Below are 16,934 nucleotides of genomic sequence, written 5' to 3'. Positions count from 1 at the left end.
CAAAGCTTTAGCTGCTCAGATCCAGAAGTGGGAATGCATTTGAATGCATGGACTCAGTTTGGCTTTTCTGCTGCAGTTTTTCAGCCAGTTTGGGATTTCATCACTTGGTTTGATGTGTCATGTTTTGTTCATCAAGAGAATCTCCCACATTACCAGAACTTACATCAGAACTGAAGTTGAGCAGGAGAACTGTAGTCAGTCTCTGTTGCAAACATTTCTGTTTCGAGTTAGACTACATGGAAGAGCAGCTTTTTTAGATATTAATCCAACCTGTTGCATCACTCGTAGCCTAAGATATACTAGAAAATAAAATTACCAGCACAAGCTAATAGCGATAACATGTTGATTTGGTATTTAAAAGCAGATTTGCCGACTGACGGCCAGGATTACTGGATTGGAAAATGGGAATTTCTTCATTTACCTTCCTGGCTTTTTATGTCTGGGGCCGATGTTAGAGATGTCATTATGTTTACCTTTTTTCCTTTGGGACTTGGATTTATGGCACCATCTCAGTGGGGGGTTTTGCCTCTGATGGCTCTGCTGTACATTGTAATCCAGCATCGATGAAAGGAACCGATAAAACGGCTGACATGTAAACTACCACAATGAATGGCACTTCACAATGAATGAAGCCCTGCTTCAGTGTTTGTTTGCTTAAAGCCAGAATGGCTATAAATCAAGAAAATGCATACGATTGTAAAATGCATAAGATGGTGCTGCTGGAGTTTGTAACTCGTGATGCACTTTGCTACCGAGCCAGAATATTTTGTTTTGCTTTTACTTTTTATGACAACGAACAAATTCCCTGTTTTTTTCTCTGAACTACCAAGTCTTATAATAAAGTAAATATAACCTCAGATTAACAGAAACATGTGACGTATTTGGCTGTGTCATTATGTATTTAACAAAAATATGTCGAAACTGCCGAAGCAATGTGTGAAAAAGTAACTACACCCTATGATTCAGTAGCTAGTGAAACTGAGCTTAGCGGTCATAACTTTTTTGTGGGATGTTGCTTCACTTCGTTGAGGTTTGTGGGTACTTGTTTATTCACAGCGCAACCGGCTTGTTACAGAACCGTGATTCCTATACAAGAGAGTTCCAGGTCCTATGGCTGCAAAACAAACCCAAATCATCACCCCTCCACCCCCGTGCTTGACAGTTGGTTTGATGCGTTAGGTTTTCACAGAATGAAGTGCTGCACATTATCACCAAACATCTCTACTTTGGTCTCGTCCGTCCAGAGGACGTTGTTGGCTCATTCAGACGCAACCTTGCAAACTTAAGCCATGCTGGCATTTTCTTTTTAGAAAAAGAGGCTTTCTCTTGGCGAGCCTTCGAAATAAGACCTACCTGTCCAGTCCTTTCTTGTTGTATAGCCACGGACTTTAACATTTTAGGCAAGGCATCTTTATTTATATAGCGTATTTCATACCACAGGCAACTAAGGCCTGTATAGCCCTGGAACTTTGGATTTTAATGAGGCGACTGTTGTAAAAACAAGCAGAAAAACATAGAATTTATACTTTAGTTTGATAACTATATTCTAAAGTTTTTTTTTGTCCAGTTATAGGTCTATTTAGTATGATTTGAATTATCTTACCTCCAGAATGTTAGACTTTGGAGAGTTTATGGTCACTGACACTCTCTTTTAGGTGACTGTAATGCTTCTGATACCCCTAATATACGCCGTTTCCAATGATATATGACACATAAAAAAAGCTAAATAGTTTCTGACATTTATAGTAAAAATTTCAATGAAAGAAGGTACAAAACATTTACACGAAATGTGCTCATTTGATATAAATTATGGTTTGGTTAAAGCAACTTTCACTCTGTCACAAACTTGTAAATAATTTGGTCATGTGGCCTCTAATACCATAAGTCGTAATCCACTTAACACTCGCCTGCCACCCTTTTACATCATATGGGCTTGTGGGGTGGGACGTGGCTGACTGAAACACAGCAGGATCAAAGGCTGCTTGGAGAAATAAAAGTTCCTGAGGAATGTCCATACGGATTTTTACTAGCTGCCTGAGGACATCGTTAACAGCACGAAACAACCAAATCAGCCTTGCTTTAACACCTTGTTATGGTTTTGGCGAGCTCTTCAAACTCTCCAAATAAGCCCACAAAGAGCCAAAGCTTCACCACAGCAGCCGTCAAAAAGAGTTTATGTTTCAGACTGAAACACCCCACGGGGAGACTGCTTTCCTCCGTTTGCCTCAGTTCATCCTCAGTTTTCTGCGAGATAGTATTTCAGCTGTGAGGGAAATAGATTGTCATGTCAACTGGTAGAAACAATGGAGATTGTGTTGTAGATTCGTGGGGAGAGTGGGTGGAAAGATGAGGTTATGTCTTCAGCACGACTGCTACTATAAAGTCAATGGTAATAACAGCAGCGCTCACACTGACAAGGGTGGAGATTATAATGCTATCTTTGAGTTACGGTTTCTCCTTGAAAAAGTCCTCCTCGAGTGGACTTTGCAATGGCGAATGTTTTTCTGCATTGGTTGAGACACAGGTCGGTTTCTCCCTTCAAGCTTTTCGTGTAGCAGTTTTGAAATAAAGGAAAATGAAGACACCAAAACATTGAGAGCGTCGTTATAGAGTGGGCGGCCGTGGCTCAGGGGTTAGCCCAATACCCGGAAAGGTCGGCGGGTCGATTCCCACTCTCGCCTCTCAAAATAGATTAGTGGACTGACAGCTGGAGGGGTGGCAGTCCACCTCCTTGCCACGGCTGAGGTGCCCTTGAGCAAGGCACCCCTAACCCCGTGCTCCCCGGGCTGGCTGCCCACCGCTCCAGTGATTGGCATCTGTCTCCATGAGTGTGTGCATGCGTGTTCAACAGGTGCCAACTGGATGGGTCAAATGCAGAGGAGTAATTTCGTGTTAACATTCGTGTGTACATGCCAATCAAGTAATCTTAATCTATCTGCCGTACTTTCTCTTTGAACACATCCCGATGCAGTCAAGGACCTTTTTTAAGAAAACAAATGACTGATAGTCAACTTGATCTAATTAAAAGGATGCTCCACTTATTTTTCTTTACAATTACTTGGCACAGAGACGTTGATTCAACATGTTGAAATAGTGGTTTTGTTCATCTGAGAAAGTCTCCTCATAACCTTGAAGTAGTCAATCTTAAACAAACGGTGTAATATGTAGATAAAAACAGAATGGAGCGATTTGAAAAGCTCATAAACCAATATTTAATTTACAATACAGCATAGAAAATGTATCACATGTTGCATGTGAGACATCGTAGTCTGCCATTAATAAAAATGGCAGCTCATTTTTGATTTATTGGCAGAAACATGTCTCAGAAAAGTGGGGACAGGGGCAGCAAAGGACTGGGAAAAAAAAAAGATTCAGCTGGGAGAACATGTTGCAACTCGTTAAGTGATTTGGCAACAGGTCAGAGAGCAACATAGAGAGGAAGAGTCTCTTTATCAATCCGAAGGGCTAAAAACCTTGATATCTCTTCCTCTGCCTTATCGAATCTGCTGCTTATTTTCTTTATTAACTGTTTAAGACCAAGACGAAAAAAAAGAGAGGACTAAATGAGACATCGCCTGATATTTATATTAGCCTACTAAAAGTCAGTGCTTCGGGAGAAGCTGGCAGCAGGTTGTTTGTGGTGTTCCTGCTTGAAATTTTTTTATTTCTGTGTTTTTATGTTCATTTGATGAACGTATTTTCTGTGTACAAAGTAAAGTACAAAGTAAAATTGCTTGCGTACCCCCTTTAAAAGGTTGATGATTTCGACCGTTGCTTGTAGGTGTTGTTTCTCCTGAGATCTACGGATGGAGTAAACAAATGAAGCTCACTAAAACCCACAGCAGTTCAACCTTTCACTCCTGTTTGTCACATCCATTTTGGAGATTTTCCTTGTCTGGACAGCAGTGAGTGTGATTGACTGTTTCCTGCCGGTCATTTGAGAGCAGCCTCCTGAGTCAGACCGTGAAATTCAGATGAAATCATATCCCCTTTCGGCATTTCGAGACATTTCGGGATTGAGTACTCGGCAGATCAGGCGTGATAGCGGGAGCCTCCGTTTGTTGGGTCTACTTGCGTGAAAAGCATGCAAATCTGCGCTCACGTCACCAGTTTACTCTTCTATTAATGCAAACGTAAAATATGCAGGTAGAAAGGGTCGGAGTGAGGGATTTCGAGGATCTACCAATGTGGGTGTGAATGCATGCGTGAGCGTGTCTGTGTGTGTGTGTCCTGCGGGGCTGCGGTCTGTGGAGGTTGATTTGATTTACCTGGACAGCAAGGGTGACCTTACTTCTGACCTTACCCTGTTGAGATGGAGTTGTTATGTGGGAGAGATAAGGGTGGTGCTCAAAGCTTATACCTATTTTTGTGCGGATTATTTCTCCACTCCAGAGTAGCACATGAACTGAACCACGAGGAGGTTTAAGTCAAAGTGAGTGTGATGTAGAATGAGGCTGGGGAGTGTCTAAAAGCTGAAATTGGGACAGAAATTTGTGCTCGAATGAGTATTTGAACATCAAAACCCCCTCGGTGTTCATTGTCACTGACTGACACCACCAGATATCAGCTGCTACTTTGGGATTCCTTTGAGTTTCTACTTCATGAATGTAGGATGAGACTGTCCATGAACATGCTTCTCTCTTAGCTGCATTCAGCCATGATACACCTTGCTTTGACGTGATTTTAGTCCCCCTGTTCCGAATTGCCAAGTCGAGTCAAGTCATAAAGCACATTTAAAACAACTGCTGTTGACCACAGCACTGTGCACGATAAAGGACTAGACCACAGACACGATGAAGCTAAATAAATGGGAGCAAGAAAAGAAATAGAAAGGAAAAAAAAGAGAGATCTGTCATACTGAATTGAAAAGCCAATGAATAGAAATGTGTTTTAAGATGAGCCTTGAAAACAGGAAGTGTCAAAGTCACGCAGGGCAATTGTCTCTGTAATTTCAGGGCTTCAACAGGAAAGACCCGGTCGCTTCTGTGCATCAGCTCCGACCTAAAGCAGGACGCTAAAAGCTAATCATCAGTCGATCCGATGGATCTAGGAGGGACCCGTGTTTGAAAAAGGTCTGATAGATAGAAAGGAGCTTGTCCATTAAATGCCTTTTAAGTCAAACAGTAAAACCTCAAAATCGATCCTAAGGTGTACAGGGAGCTTCCATGTTTGCGTTAGCAGATGAGCTGCAGCCATGAAAGGGAGGCCTGCCCAGCACCAACATAAATGGCAGTCCATTTGGGATGTGATGAAAGCACGGATTAGCCGTTCAGAATAATTTTAGCGATAAAAAGGATTTGACCTCAGATAAAAGCCTTTGTGCGACAAATATCACACCCAGTAAGGTTTAAGCCTGCCCAGATCCTTATAGGAAGCAGTGCAGGAAGCGCGGGGTCCAGAGGTCATTCTTTCAGTTTTGTCCTCAAGTTCAAGGCCATTCCAAGTTTGTATTCCTGGGAGACACTCGTACAATGATTTAGTGGAAAGGAGCTGTCGTGTTTCAAAGGCAGGTAAATCTGAGTGTCATCAGCATAACTTTGAAACGAAGGGGAGCATGTGGTGGGAAAGTAACGTTGGCCTAAGTATAGAACCCAGGGGGACTCCACCAGACAGAGTCATTCAGGTTGACAGCAAAGCTTCTGTCAGAGAAGTAAGCCTGAAACCATTTTAGAGCACAGCCTTTGATGCTGACGTAACGTCGAAGGCGAGATGAAGGGATGCTGCGGTCTTCTCTGTCAGGCACTGCTGTGAGGCCTGAGAGCTGAAGAATGACAGTTACCTGAATCCACGGCTTTAAAAGGTCATTGAAAACTGACTGTTTTTGGTCAGTTCTGGATAAGTCATTTGATTTTTGTTCCAACAAGCTCAAAAATTTCTTGCAGAAAATGGGGAGGGATAACGTCTGTGGGGCAGGATGACGGTTTCATGACACCCAAAGACTTTTGGATTCGTCAAGATCACGGTCCTAATAGAATAGAAATAGAAGAATAGAAAAATACTTTATTCATCCCCCAATGGGGGAAATTCAATTTAGTCAAGTAGCTCAAAAAATTATTAATATTTACAACAATAATAATACCAATTCTAATAAAAATACTACTACTAACTAATAATAATAATGATAATAAATGACTAAATAAATAAAAAAAAAAATCAATCAATCAATTTGAGAAGAACATGTCAGCAGTCACTGTTAAAAAGCCTTATGGCTGTGGGAACAATAATAATACATTATAAATAACGTATTTATTTAACATATTAAAACAATAACAATAATATGTAAAGTCGTGTGGAAAAAGGAAGTCTATCGTCTTTCCATCACATATGTGCAAAATTATACATATTATACTTTTTTTATGTATATAAATGTATATGTATATGTATATTATGTATATAAAAAAAGTAATTTGGTTTTTACTATGTCTTAAAAGGAGGCAAACACAACCTCGGATGAGCAGCAACACGTGGCGTTCTGAGTTGGCTCGTGCAAGTCTGCGACAGAATGGATGAAAAAGAAAAGAATCAGGGTGTTGCAGCGGCCCGGTGAAAGTCCAGACCTCGGCTCGATTGACGTGCTCTAGTGGAGCCCTAAGAAAGCAATGCTCAATTCTTTCCCATAATGCTTCTGCGTTTTGGCTTCTTTTATTTTGTTCAATAAATAATGACACACTGCAGTATGTTCCATCTGATTAAAAAAATCAGATTATTTTAATTATATCCATGGTGTACTTTCTCAGCCACGTGTCTATATGTGCATTAGCAAACATTTTCCACTGAAAACAACAAAGCTGTCTGCACGACACGTGTTACTGCAGAAATAATGTTTGATTAGAAGAGCGATAGACAAAATGATGCAGGTAGTAAAGTCAGAGGCCAATTTGCATCCTTCCAATCCGCTACATACAGTGTGGATATCCAAAACTAATTATGCATCATGGGCCTTAATGAGCCGTGGCACTGATTGTCAACATTAGCTCGTCTTTCTGTCTGAGCCAATCAAGCTTTTATTGGATCCTCTCCACGTGGATTGAATTTTATGCACCGGCTGCATCCGTCAGACGGCTGTGCGTAGAAACACTATCAAGCATAGGCGCACATTCAATTACGGACGAATAACAAGAATCAATTGAATGTGCAACAGAACTAACAAAGGGTAGGAAACAAACTGAAATCAATTAGTCATCGTGGCACACGCACCACCTCCATCTCACACTCACACACGATAACATGCGCTGTACACACTCCAGATCTCTCGTGTCATTCGTTTTAAAAAAAAAAAAAGAAAAACAGCTTTCGCGGAAGCTGTTGAATAGTCACATATCCTTTATCTCCAAACTGCCTAAAGAGCAGAATGCTTGAAGGGATTAATACGCGATGGAGTTTTCTTTTCTTTTTTTTCCTCCCCCTAAAACACAAACAAGACCGACCAGAAGCTTCCTGCATTTCATGAATGTTTCATCGAGCGCGCCAGCGTCTTGGAGTTTGGAGGAGCTGTTTTCCTAAATGGAATTAGATGGAGTCTTTTAATATTAGCAGAGGGAGCCGGGGAGTCGTGGGCTGTCGCAGGAGCTGCACGCTTCCAACACAGCAGTGCTGACAGGCTAACGGGAGGGTTTGCTTCGAAACCTCCAGAGCTGTAATGGTTCCCTCTTTTCTTTTTTTCAGAACTCAGTGAGCGTGTGCTGAATGTCAAATGAAAGTTCAATCAACCGCTTTGACATTGGAGATGAAGTGATGCTCCGCCCACTCACCCACGCTGTGTCACTCTCCCCGGGGTTTCAGTACAGAGCCTCCGGAGGTGCACAGGTCCTCCTCGGTGCCGTCTAACCACAGGACCTTTGCTGCTGCCACAAAGCGAGCTCCTTGTGGTCAGACCACCTTCACGGGCCTTACAACCAGCGGCCTGCTTTCAAAGAGAGGCTGTTCTTCTCTTACATATGAGCCCACAGATCATTTGTACATGCAGGCCAGAGTGACCTACAATCAGTTACAATTAGTTTTGTGGTTTGTTTGAGCCGCTGCGTATGGATTGTTAAAAATGGCATCCGTGAAGGTGACGATCACGCTGCAAGAACTTTAACCAATACATTTGGATTTCTTACCCAAGACAGTTGATGTCATTGCCTAAACCTAACCAGGAAGAGTCTTAGTAAAGTGCCGTCATGTTATTGAGAAAAGAAAAACACTTTTCATATGTTGGACTGACCCCTTATGAGGATTTTGGGGCTTTTTAAAGATTTTTAAAGACTTGAGAACGACGTCCACGCATGGAGACACTTTTACGAGTCGTATGTCTTATAGATTGGGAGAGTCTTAAGTGCATGATCAAATGTAGAGCTTGTTTAAGGGCTCGGTGGACTTTTATGTGTTTCCGGAGGCCGGGTGCAGGGTTCTCTTCCCTGTCCAAGGCCACCCCTCGAAACCTTACCTCGACGCGGGGAAAATTTATGAAACATTTGAGGGAAGAGCAATTTACTCCCTCCCAGGAGCAAGCTTTCTGTTTGAGAAATCGAACTAAACTGAAGCAGATCCAAATGCAGTCAGTCAGCGAGGGATGCAGAGGATGCCGAAACATTTCTCAGTGTACTTATGCACCTGCCTCTTTTCTTGTGGTCAGGTAAATCCCTCGGTGTTTCCCAGAAAGCCAGAAGGGTGGTATCTGCCAAACAGCCGATCCCTGGTCAGTAAGAGTAAGGTAGTCATGGCCGCTTTCATGCGAAACCTCTAAGTGATTTGGTCAAAATCGGAAAAACATTTATTTTCATTCAGTGGAAGATTACAAGCTTTAAATAGAAATTTTGATTGGCCGAGAGGTGCAATTGAATTGTCTTTTTTTTGCTAAAGGAGCTGTGAATGAAATAAGTCGGATGCATAGTAACTAACCCTAACCCTAACCAACCAACCCCCCCCCCTCCCCCCCGAAGGCTAACCACTAAACAGAATAGGCTGAAGTCACAGCTGTGATGCTTGATTAAATTCATAAGGCCTGAGGGGACAAAAGGAGGCAAACTGACATGAGGTAGCATAATTCTTGGAAACAACAAGTCGTCATTAGAAAAAAGAAAAGAGAAACCACAGCTCTCGTAAGTAGACTTTTCAGACTGTGATGTTTTTTTACGAGGCATTCTGTGTGATAGTAAAACAGAAGAAATCCTGTGCAGACGTTTGAGAGCCCAAACAACTCTATAAAACGTGCTGCCAGGAACAAAAAGGCTGCCGCTTACACATAAGGAGGATTTCTGTCCCTGCAACACTTTTAAATGTCACCAATTTCACAACTCGGTGTGGACTAATCCTTCAGGAAACGCAAATGTGCAGACCCAAAGAAAAGCGTGCGCGGGGGGGTGTAATATCATTAAAAAGGTCCACATCAGAGCCCTCGAGCACTTGATGATTCGACAGTGTGACAGTTCTGAACCCTGGAGCTCTTCCTGGAAAAGAACCTCAAAGTCTGTGAGTGTGGATAGTGGGATTTAGCCTTTAAATACCAAGCAAAGGTGCTTCATTGCCTCCTTTCTTATCTCCTTTAGCACGCATACATGTGGAAGGATGGTCAGCATCCAATGCAGCACACGCTCATTTCCATACCCGTATACTGACTGATTTCCCCCCTCCCCGTCGTAGTTTTCAATCACCATCTTTGGTGTTTACATTGTTGCTGTCCAGTGTCTGATCTTCTGATCTGCTCTTTGAAGTAAGCCAAAGCTGACCGACAGCGATGCTTTGGAGTGAAAATCAGTTTGATTTCAAGCACTGGCTTTTGAATCTTTTTGAGTCAGATGAGATGCATCCTTGTGGTTCTTCTTGAGCAAAGTCTTTTCCTACAAAGCCCTATATTATGATAGGCTGTATGTGCTCCAGTGGCTTACCTAGCTGGACTCTATTTTTAGCTGGAAATTGGTCATTTAGAGGGAAGAATTTGGAGAGAAAGAAAGGAAAAAAAGGAAACGAAATAAAAGGAGCCACAGAAAGGAGGAGAAAAGGCGGAGAGCAGAAAACTGGGACAGCACGCGGGGTTGTGTGTATGAAACCAGTAAAGCTGTCGACAGATCACACATTTTGTGGAGGTTCCCTCGGTCTCCAGGCAGAGGGAAGGATGTGTCAGAAGAAACAGAGAGGAGATTGTCAGCAGATATTAGCCATTAGTTTTTATTTGTTTCTGTCCTTTAGAAAGATGGATGTGGCTGCTATCGATCTTCCTGTAAACACGGTAAACACGCCAACCAGCCACGGCATTTTATGTCCACGATCTGTGGTTTCAGGGAAGAGTTTTTGAACTCTATGATGTAATTACAGCGGGATGTCGAGCAGCTGGGCGGCTCCACGCTCGCGCGTGCACGTCTCCGTTTGTTCTGGGAGGACCCATCCCTCATCCCGCTTTAATTGGTCTGTTGTGAATCGCTTCATCCAGCGGTGCAGGTTTATGAGCCTCCATCAAAGCGCCTGTTGGGCTTCATCATCTGTGGCCGCTGTACATGACTCCTGTGACCTCTGATTTGTGTGCACCATCTCTGACCTTTTTTTTTTTTTAAAAAACTTGAAGCCGGCCTCACTGGATTTCAATGTATTTTCTATGTTCTGCTTAAAGCTAATCATCGTCTTTGGTTTGCCGACCGATGAAGGCTAAAAATGCGAATGTCCTCTTGGTATTTGATTTCCTGAGCAGAGTGCTGCTATCGCTGATGGATGTAATACTTGTGAGCTTGCAAAAAAAAAAAAAAAGAAGCTTTGTACAGGCTTTGTACAGATGGTCAGTCTCGTTTGCGAGCGTGTGTGACTCATGAAGTCAGTGAAGCCAAAGAGCACAGCGCTGACAGCTACAACTGGATCGCCTCCAAAGCTCCGCTGAACAGGCAGTACATCCTCGGCTTCTGGATATGCTGTACCTGCACGCTGGCCTCTGGAGGCCATGCCCTTTATTCATCAGCGGAGACATCAGTTCTGCCTAATAACTGTGGAAGTGGACTCTTCTGACGTGTCTGTCACGTCGGTGTTTGGTTTGCAACACCGACATTGATGTGCCTTTGAGTTTCTGAACACGTCATTTCCCCACGAGTTCATACTGCATCCTTGGGTCGACATTTTGCAAAAGCATGATCTAACCACTAAACTGACGTCATGCACAGTAACGGTACACAGTTTCTGATCAAAACTCAAAAGAAACCGTATGTGCAAGTTTTGGTTCCTGTTTTTTGATGCGTCATGCCCGATGTTCACTTCTATACTGGATTTTCTCATGAAGTCATTCTGTGTTCATTTTGATATTCGGCATTAAAGTTTCCAATGAAAAGTTGGCAATTTCTCCAAAATGCCACAAAAACTAAAATCTGCCATCTGTTGTGTGTTCGAGCCTTTCTTTAACAGACACACGTACAGACTCTGTCCGTCTAAGCCGAGCTCACGTCCCGAAAATTCGGCAGCATTTATTTTATATCTAGTTTAAATATGGCTTCCTCTTTGTGTAAAAGAGTTTCAGCTTACATTTGGGGGGAAGCCGCAGGGGATCGTGCTGAGTGACGATGGCTTTCCGTGGCCCACAAGCCCATATTGCTGCACTCGTCATGGTGGCACGGTGGCTTTTTTTTTTTCATGCAACGCTGCCTGAGAGCTCGAAGGTCCTGCGAGATTTCCCCCAGATTCCTTAAATCTTTTCTCATTTTTATGCCTTGCAGATGCTGAAAGACCAGCGTGATGATTTTTTTTTATTACCCCAAACTGATTGATGATTCTCTGACTGTTATCTTTGCCCTTGGTGGGTGCTTCTTTTATACCCAATCCTGACACCCTTACCAGTCACCAGTTATTCTGCTGAATATATCCACTTGCATAATTAAAAAGATATCATAACTCAATAGTTTACCTTCCTCTTATGCATCTTTGTCCAATAAGTATACCATAACGAATACCACTTGTGATGATTATCCACATGCCAAATTTGAACAAGAGTTCACAGACCAATTGCCAGCTTTACTTTGACTTCGATCAAGTTTTTATTTACAGTCTGAACAGACCAAGAAAACAGGCTGATTATACTGGTCAAAGAATATTTTTGACAGGCCAAAAATATATTCTTATTCTAGTCACGTATCACTCATTACAGTTTCAAAAGCCTATTATAGATAAGCGTTTCATTTCTTTATTCGGAGAAAGATAAAGCTCCTTTGTGGTTTGAGGTTCAGTAGCAGTTTTGACTGACTTTGAGTCATTGTATTTCTTCAACGCTAAGTTATTCCTAACGAGTACAATCTGCTTAGTAATGGTGCACACAGTGTATGTCTTGGCACCCAAAGCAAAAAGATTAAGAGGCAGCACAAAGCGCTTAACATTCTTCTTTTTTTCTCTAACCCCCGAGTTCCGTCTCTCAGGCTACAGGCTGTCGTACTTTATGTGTTGAGTTTGTGGTGGCTGTAAGGGAAATCCAAAAGACACAACTCTAATCTGACAAGTCTACTTCTTAATCAAAACTATTGCAAGCACATCAACCAAGTTATTGGGCTTTGTTATTTCCTGCCGTAGTTGGTTTAAAACAACTGTCAGTGCACGCTTCGGACGTCATTACACCTCCTCTTGTGATGTGTAGTCGCCCACTGCTGCAGAGCAAACACGCTGCATCCTCCCACCCTTCAGCGCCTCACGACTAATATTTCCCTTTGATGATCAGCTACAACTGATGAGCTCGGCTCTGGTTTGTTAGTCGTGAGAGCTATTCATGCGCCTCTGCTGCGTTTGATGTTGGTGATGATTAAATGCTTCGCCAAATACGGGATCTGACTGATTTATGAAGCAATGAATGTCAGTCACTGTCATCCACCTCTGAAATGATGGATGCGGTGCGGTTTGATTACATGTAGTGCAACGGACCGATAGTTCTAATGTAGTTTTATAGCTTTCAGGATGTTGGCAGAAACAACATGGTTCTGTGTCTGTTGTTGGTAACCGCCATTTACTCCATTTGCTGGAGGGGGAAGGGAAACGGCCAGTTGTGCGGTCCGCATCGATAGTGGAGAGCACGCTCCTGGGCGATTTGTCTACGTTACGTCTGCGACGTGTTGTTGTGAATGGGAGTGCGCTGGCATGACCCGCGCACAGGCGTGCAGAACATGAATGAATAGGGCTCCCTTTTGGGTTTGAAGTCAGTTAATTAAGCTGGATTCACAAGGTGAGTTCAGTGGTCATTTGTTAGGCAAGTCGCACGCTCGCTCACTCAGGCGTGCAAAGACAGGGTCAAGGGCACTGGCAGCCCTGTGCACAGCAGTGTGAAATGATGCGTCGTACTGTTAGTAATTATGGCAGCTCACAGGGACACATGGTTGACTTCTGAGCCCGATCAATTACTGATTAGGGTTTGTGACGCTGCACTTTCTCTGTTGCAACACAAAAATGTGCAAAATGTGCCCTTTGTTGGATGTCAAACCACACCAGTTAAAACATATTGGAAAGTGTATTCGTCCCGTGTTGACTAGAATAAGTTTGCAACGTGCAATTGGATTTGCAGCATTGAAATGCAACAATGTGTTTTCATTCACTCATAGACATGGTGGAGGAAGTATGAGAAAATGCTGCCCTCGTGTGCCTCCACGTAGAAATGCAGCTTTCCTGTTTCAGCTCTTCCCTTTCAGGCTTTGTCTGATGTGAAAAACAGTCCTAAACATATCCAATCTCTCTGTTCCAGGTCATGGACACGCTGTCCAAGCTTTCCCACACCGTGATCGCACAGCAAACTGGAATCAGGTATTCTGAAGTCAAAGGACATCATACAAAACAGCAGAAAATGAATGTGAATTGAAACAATCTTATCTCTTCGTCTTCCCTTCACAGACCCTTTCCCACTGAGGACAGCGTTGAAGACGAGGACATCTACAATCACTTGGAGGACCTGATAGAGTACGTCCCCCCTCCACGTGCGACTATTTTATTACAAGAACTTTCGTTCTTTTGTTCAGTCAGCCTCCAGTTTCCCTACCTACCTCTTCAAAATCTTTGTTTATAAAAAAAACAAAATGCCTTTAGTTCCCTGAATGTTGACTGGAAGGCTGCCACCTCCCCTCAAGGCCCTCGACATGTGTTCGACCCACTCTTTTCTCAGTTGTCCACAAGCTGTGTAGGACTGTGGTTGAGTCATTTGTTGTTCAAGCCCCGTTCAACGCACACACTTTTGTGAAAAAGTTGCAGATTTTTTGTGCAGGAGAATAAACGGTTGTGGTTCAAAGAGTTTGAACTTGAGTGAGCCGTCGCGGGAACATTGAGTTGACCAGGTCAGCTGAAAACGACCGCTCCAGATGAGATTTGGGGGGGGGGGGAGCCCGTGTGCCTTCTCAAATCACTTACGTTTGAAACAGAAACCATCAAATCATTCAAACCATCACAAACATTTATCAAGGCAAGTTATTTGTCCCCACACACACACTTTTAAGAGTGAAAAAGGAGCAAATTAATTGTAGAAAGTTGCGTAATTCAGACAGGACCCCTTATCTACACCCAGTGCTGCAGTGAAACAGACCTTTTTGTTATGGATTTTTCAACGTTACGCGGTAGTCTGGAATATTTTTGGACTGAATTTACCATTCCTCAGTTTACACATGTTTTTGCCAACACTTTGCCATTGTCTGTCATGTCTCCGCTGTAAGTGAAATTACCTTTTCCGTTTACGCAACTTACGATTTTGCTAGCTAAACCGAGTAGCAACGGCAAAAACCCTGAACAGTACTTTTTTTTTTATATATGTACCGAAGGTGGAGACTATGTAAGCTATGCGATAATTGGAGCCAAAAGAGAGACAGAAACTAATAATGAGGTTAGGAGGCCTCACAGTGACACGGCGCTCTGCTCTGTGTTTAGCCCTGACAGCTCCTGTTGTACAGGAAGCAGCCCACTAGTCAGAGTGACAGAGGTAAACGGCCTGCTGACAGCAGCCTGCAGTAAGATGGGAGGATGTGGGAGTCTGGATCTCGCTAAACAGAAATGTTTTCAGTACTCAAAGCCCATCTGCTCTGTGTTCAGCAGAGGCGCACATGGAAGCACGCCATTCCACATAACGAGGAGTCATCTTCGCGTTGAGCTGTCTGATCTGACCTGAATGACAACAGTGTTCAAGGTCATTGTGTGTTCAAGAGAGAAGTTATTAGACCGAGTCGGGTTGGATGCGACAATATATCAGGAATAATAAAAAAAAAAGGATCATTACTGTGGATGATACAGGCATCCAGTTCGTCTCCGGAAAATTTCACAGCAGAAACACAAATACCATAATGTGTCGCGATGTAGTCAGAGCTCGTCGACCTTTGAAAAGAAAGAAAGGAAAAGAGGCTTATTGAGAAGTTGGAGGGCGACCATGTTTATGACATGCATGCATTCGTGCCATTAGACTGCAACGCTTCATCATAATCAACTAGATTTCTTAGAATTAGAATATTAGCTGTTGTCCCCTGATTACAACATCTGTTGCCAAGTTTTGAAATCCACATCTGTAAAAACAAAATCACGTGCGTCTCTTGTCATTATCTTGTCTCATTATCACGATGATGAAAGCTTTTACCCCTCTCATTGTCAAGCTCAGGATCAACAGCGGTGCAGATGCATTACATTTATACATCTACGTCTTTAGCATAACATGCTTGTTTTACGTGCTCTGCAGTGAGAATGGGGTGGATGATGAGGAGGATCTGTATGACTGCGTGTACGATGATGAAGATGGTGGAGAGATCTACGAGGACCTGATGAAGACAGAAGTCATCCCTCCTCCGGTTTGTGCACCCCTCTATAACTCATCGATAACAGATGGTGACACTGTGCATTTTCTCCTTACTGCCAAAAGATAAATAATCATAGCCGTCATGGACGGTGACTCGGCAACAGAAACTTCAACTCGTCATTTCTACTCGCATTTTAAAAAAAAAAAAAACTTTTACAGGCTGAATAAACAAGATATGAAATGTTGGCACTTGAGCTTTAGAGCTCACAGTAGCATTGGAACTATTCCATGCTAGCTGTTTCCTCGTTTTTCCCTCCTTTTAGCGTCACATTTTTGGTGAACGTTGAGCTAAGCTAGTCACATGTTAGCCACATATTTAGCATGCTGGCAATGTAGTTACACAGTTACACAATTGACATTACATCCATGTTTTTTGTTGTAACTGTTTAAACACGTATGAAGCTACCTCGACTAGCATTAGCGTCTCACCTCGTTTGTAACCAAACAAAGAAAAGATGGCGTACGAAGACAGATTGAGCACACCTACACTTTCAACTTTCTTTGTGTCCTTCAAAAAGTCTTATAAAAGCAATAAATTACATGCCATTTAATGAAAATGACATAATATTTAAATAACGAATACTGAATGATAGTATTCTGAGGTTTTCTCCTTCATTTTCCCCCTCTGTGTTCTGTGCTAGATAAAAGCCATTGGTAATGTTTTCTTGCTGCTGTTTGAACTGGAAGATGAAAAAAAATTTTTTTTAAGCCTAGTTAATTTGCCACATTTTTGCCCATTCATTCCGTAAAAAGCATCTTCTGTTCTCTCATATTTGGCAGACAGTCTAGCGAGCATGTGCGATTCCTGACCTTGCTAAGAGGCTTGGATCGGCTACATCTGGTTGGACACTCAACAGTCCGTCAGCCCACAGTGCTGACACATGAGTGTGTTAATGTGTGTGTGTGTGTGTGTGTGTGTGTCCGTAGGCGTTCCAGAAGCAGGCAGAGACTGACATCAGGAGCTGCTGTTTAAATGAGATCAAGCAGACAGAGGAGAAATACACTGAGACCCTGGAGTCTATAGAGAAGGTATGCACAGAAGTTCCAGTGGCTGCCGTTGTGAGGACATCGCATTACTTTATAATGCTTGAAATTTTAATCTTAAGTCTGTTGTGAAGGGCGGTTTTGGATCAGCTTAGCAATGTAGAGAAGTTATAAACATATTTATCTCACTAGAACCTGG

At 42.7% G+C, this 16,934-nt stretch overlaps 1 protein-coding gene across 2 annotated transcripts in view; it reads left to right on the top strand.

Annotated features, from left to right (window-relative positions):
• vav3a (vav 3 guanine nucleotide exchange factor a) overlaps nt 1-16,934 on the top strand; it is an 88,891-nt gene that overhangs the window by 32,116 nt on the left and 39,841 nt on the right. For both annotated transcript variants that reach the window (XM_075453104.1, XM_075453103.1), the window contains exons 3-6: nt 13,673-13,731; nt 13,819-13,884; nt 15,635-15,743; nt 16,679-16,780. In XM_075453104.1, the coding sequence (XP_075309219.1) occupies nt 13,673-13,731; nt 13,819-13,884; nt 15,635-15,743; nt 16,679-16,780 (336 nt within the window). The remainder of the gene's footprint in view (nt 1-13,672; nt 13,732-13,818; nt 13,885-15,634; nt 15,744-16,678; nt 16,781-16,934) is intronic.

Source organism: Odontesthes bonariensis, chromosome 20, assembly GCF_027942865.1.
Source record: "Odontesthes bonariensis isolate fOdoBon6 chromosome 20, fOdoBon6.hap1, whole genome shotgun sequence".
NCBI lineage: Eukaryota > Metazoa > Chordata > Actinopteri > Atheriniformes > Atherinopsidae > Odontesthes > Odontesthes bonariensis.
Note: the sequence above shows the minus strand (reverse complement) of the source record. Positions and strands in the feature narration are given on the sequence as shown.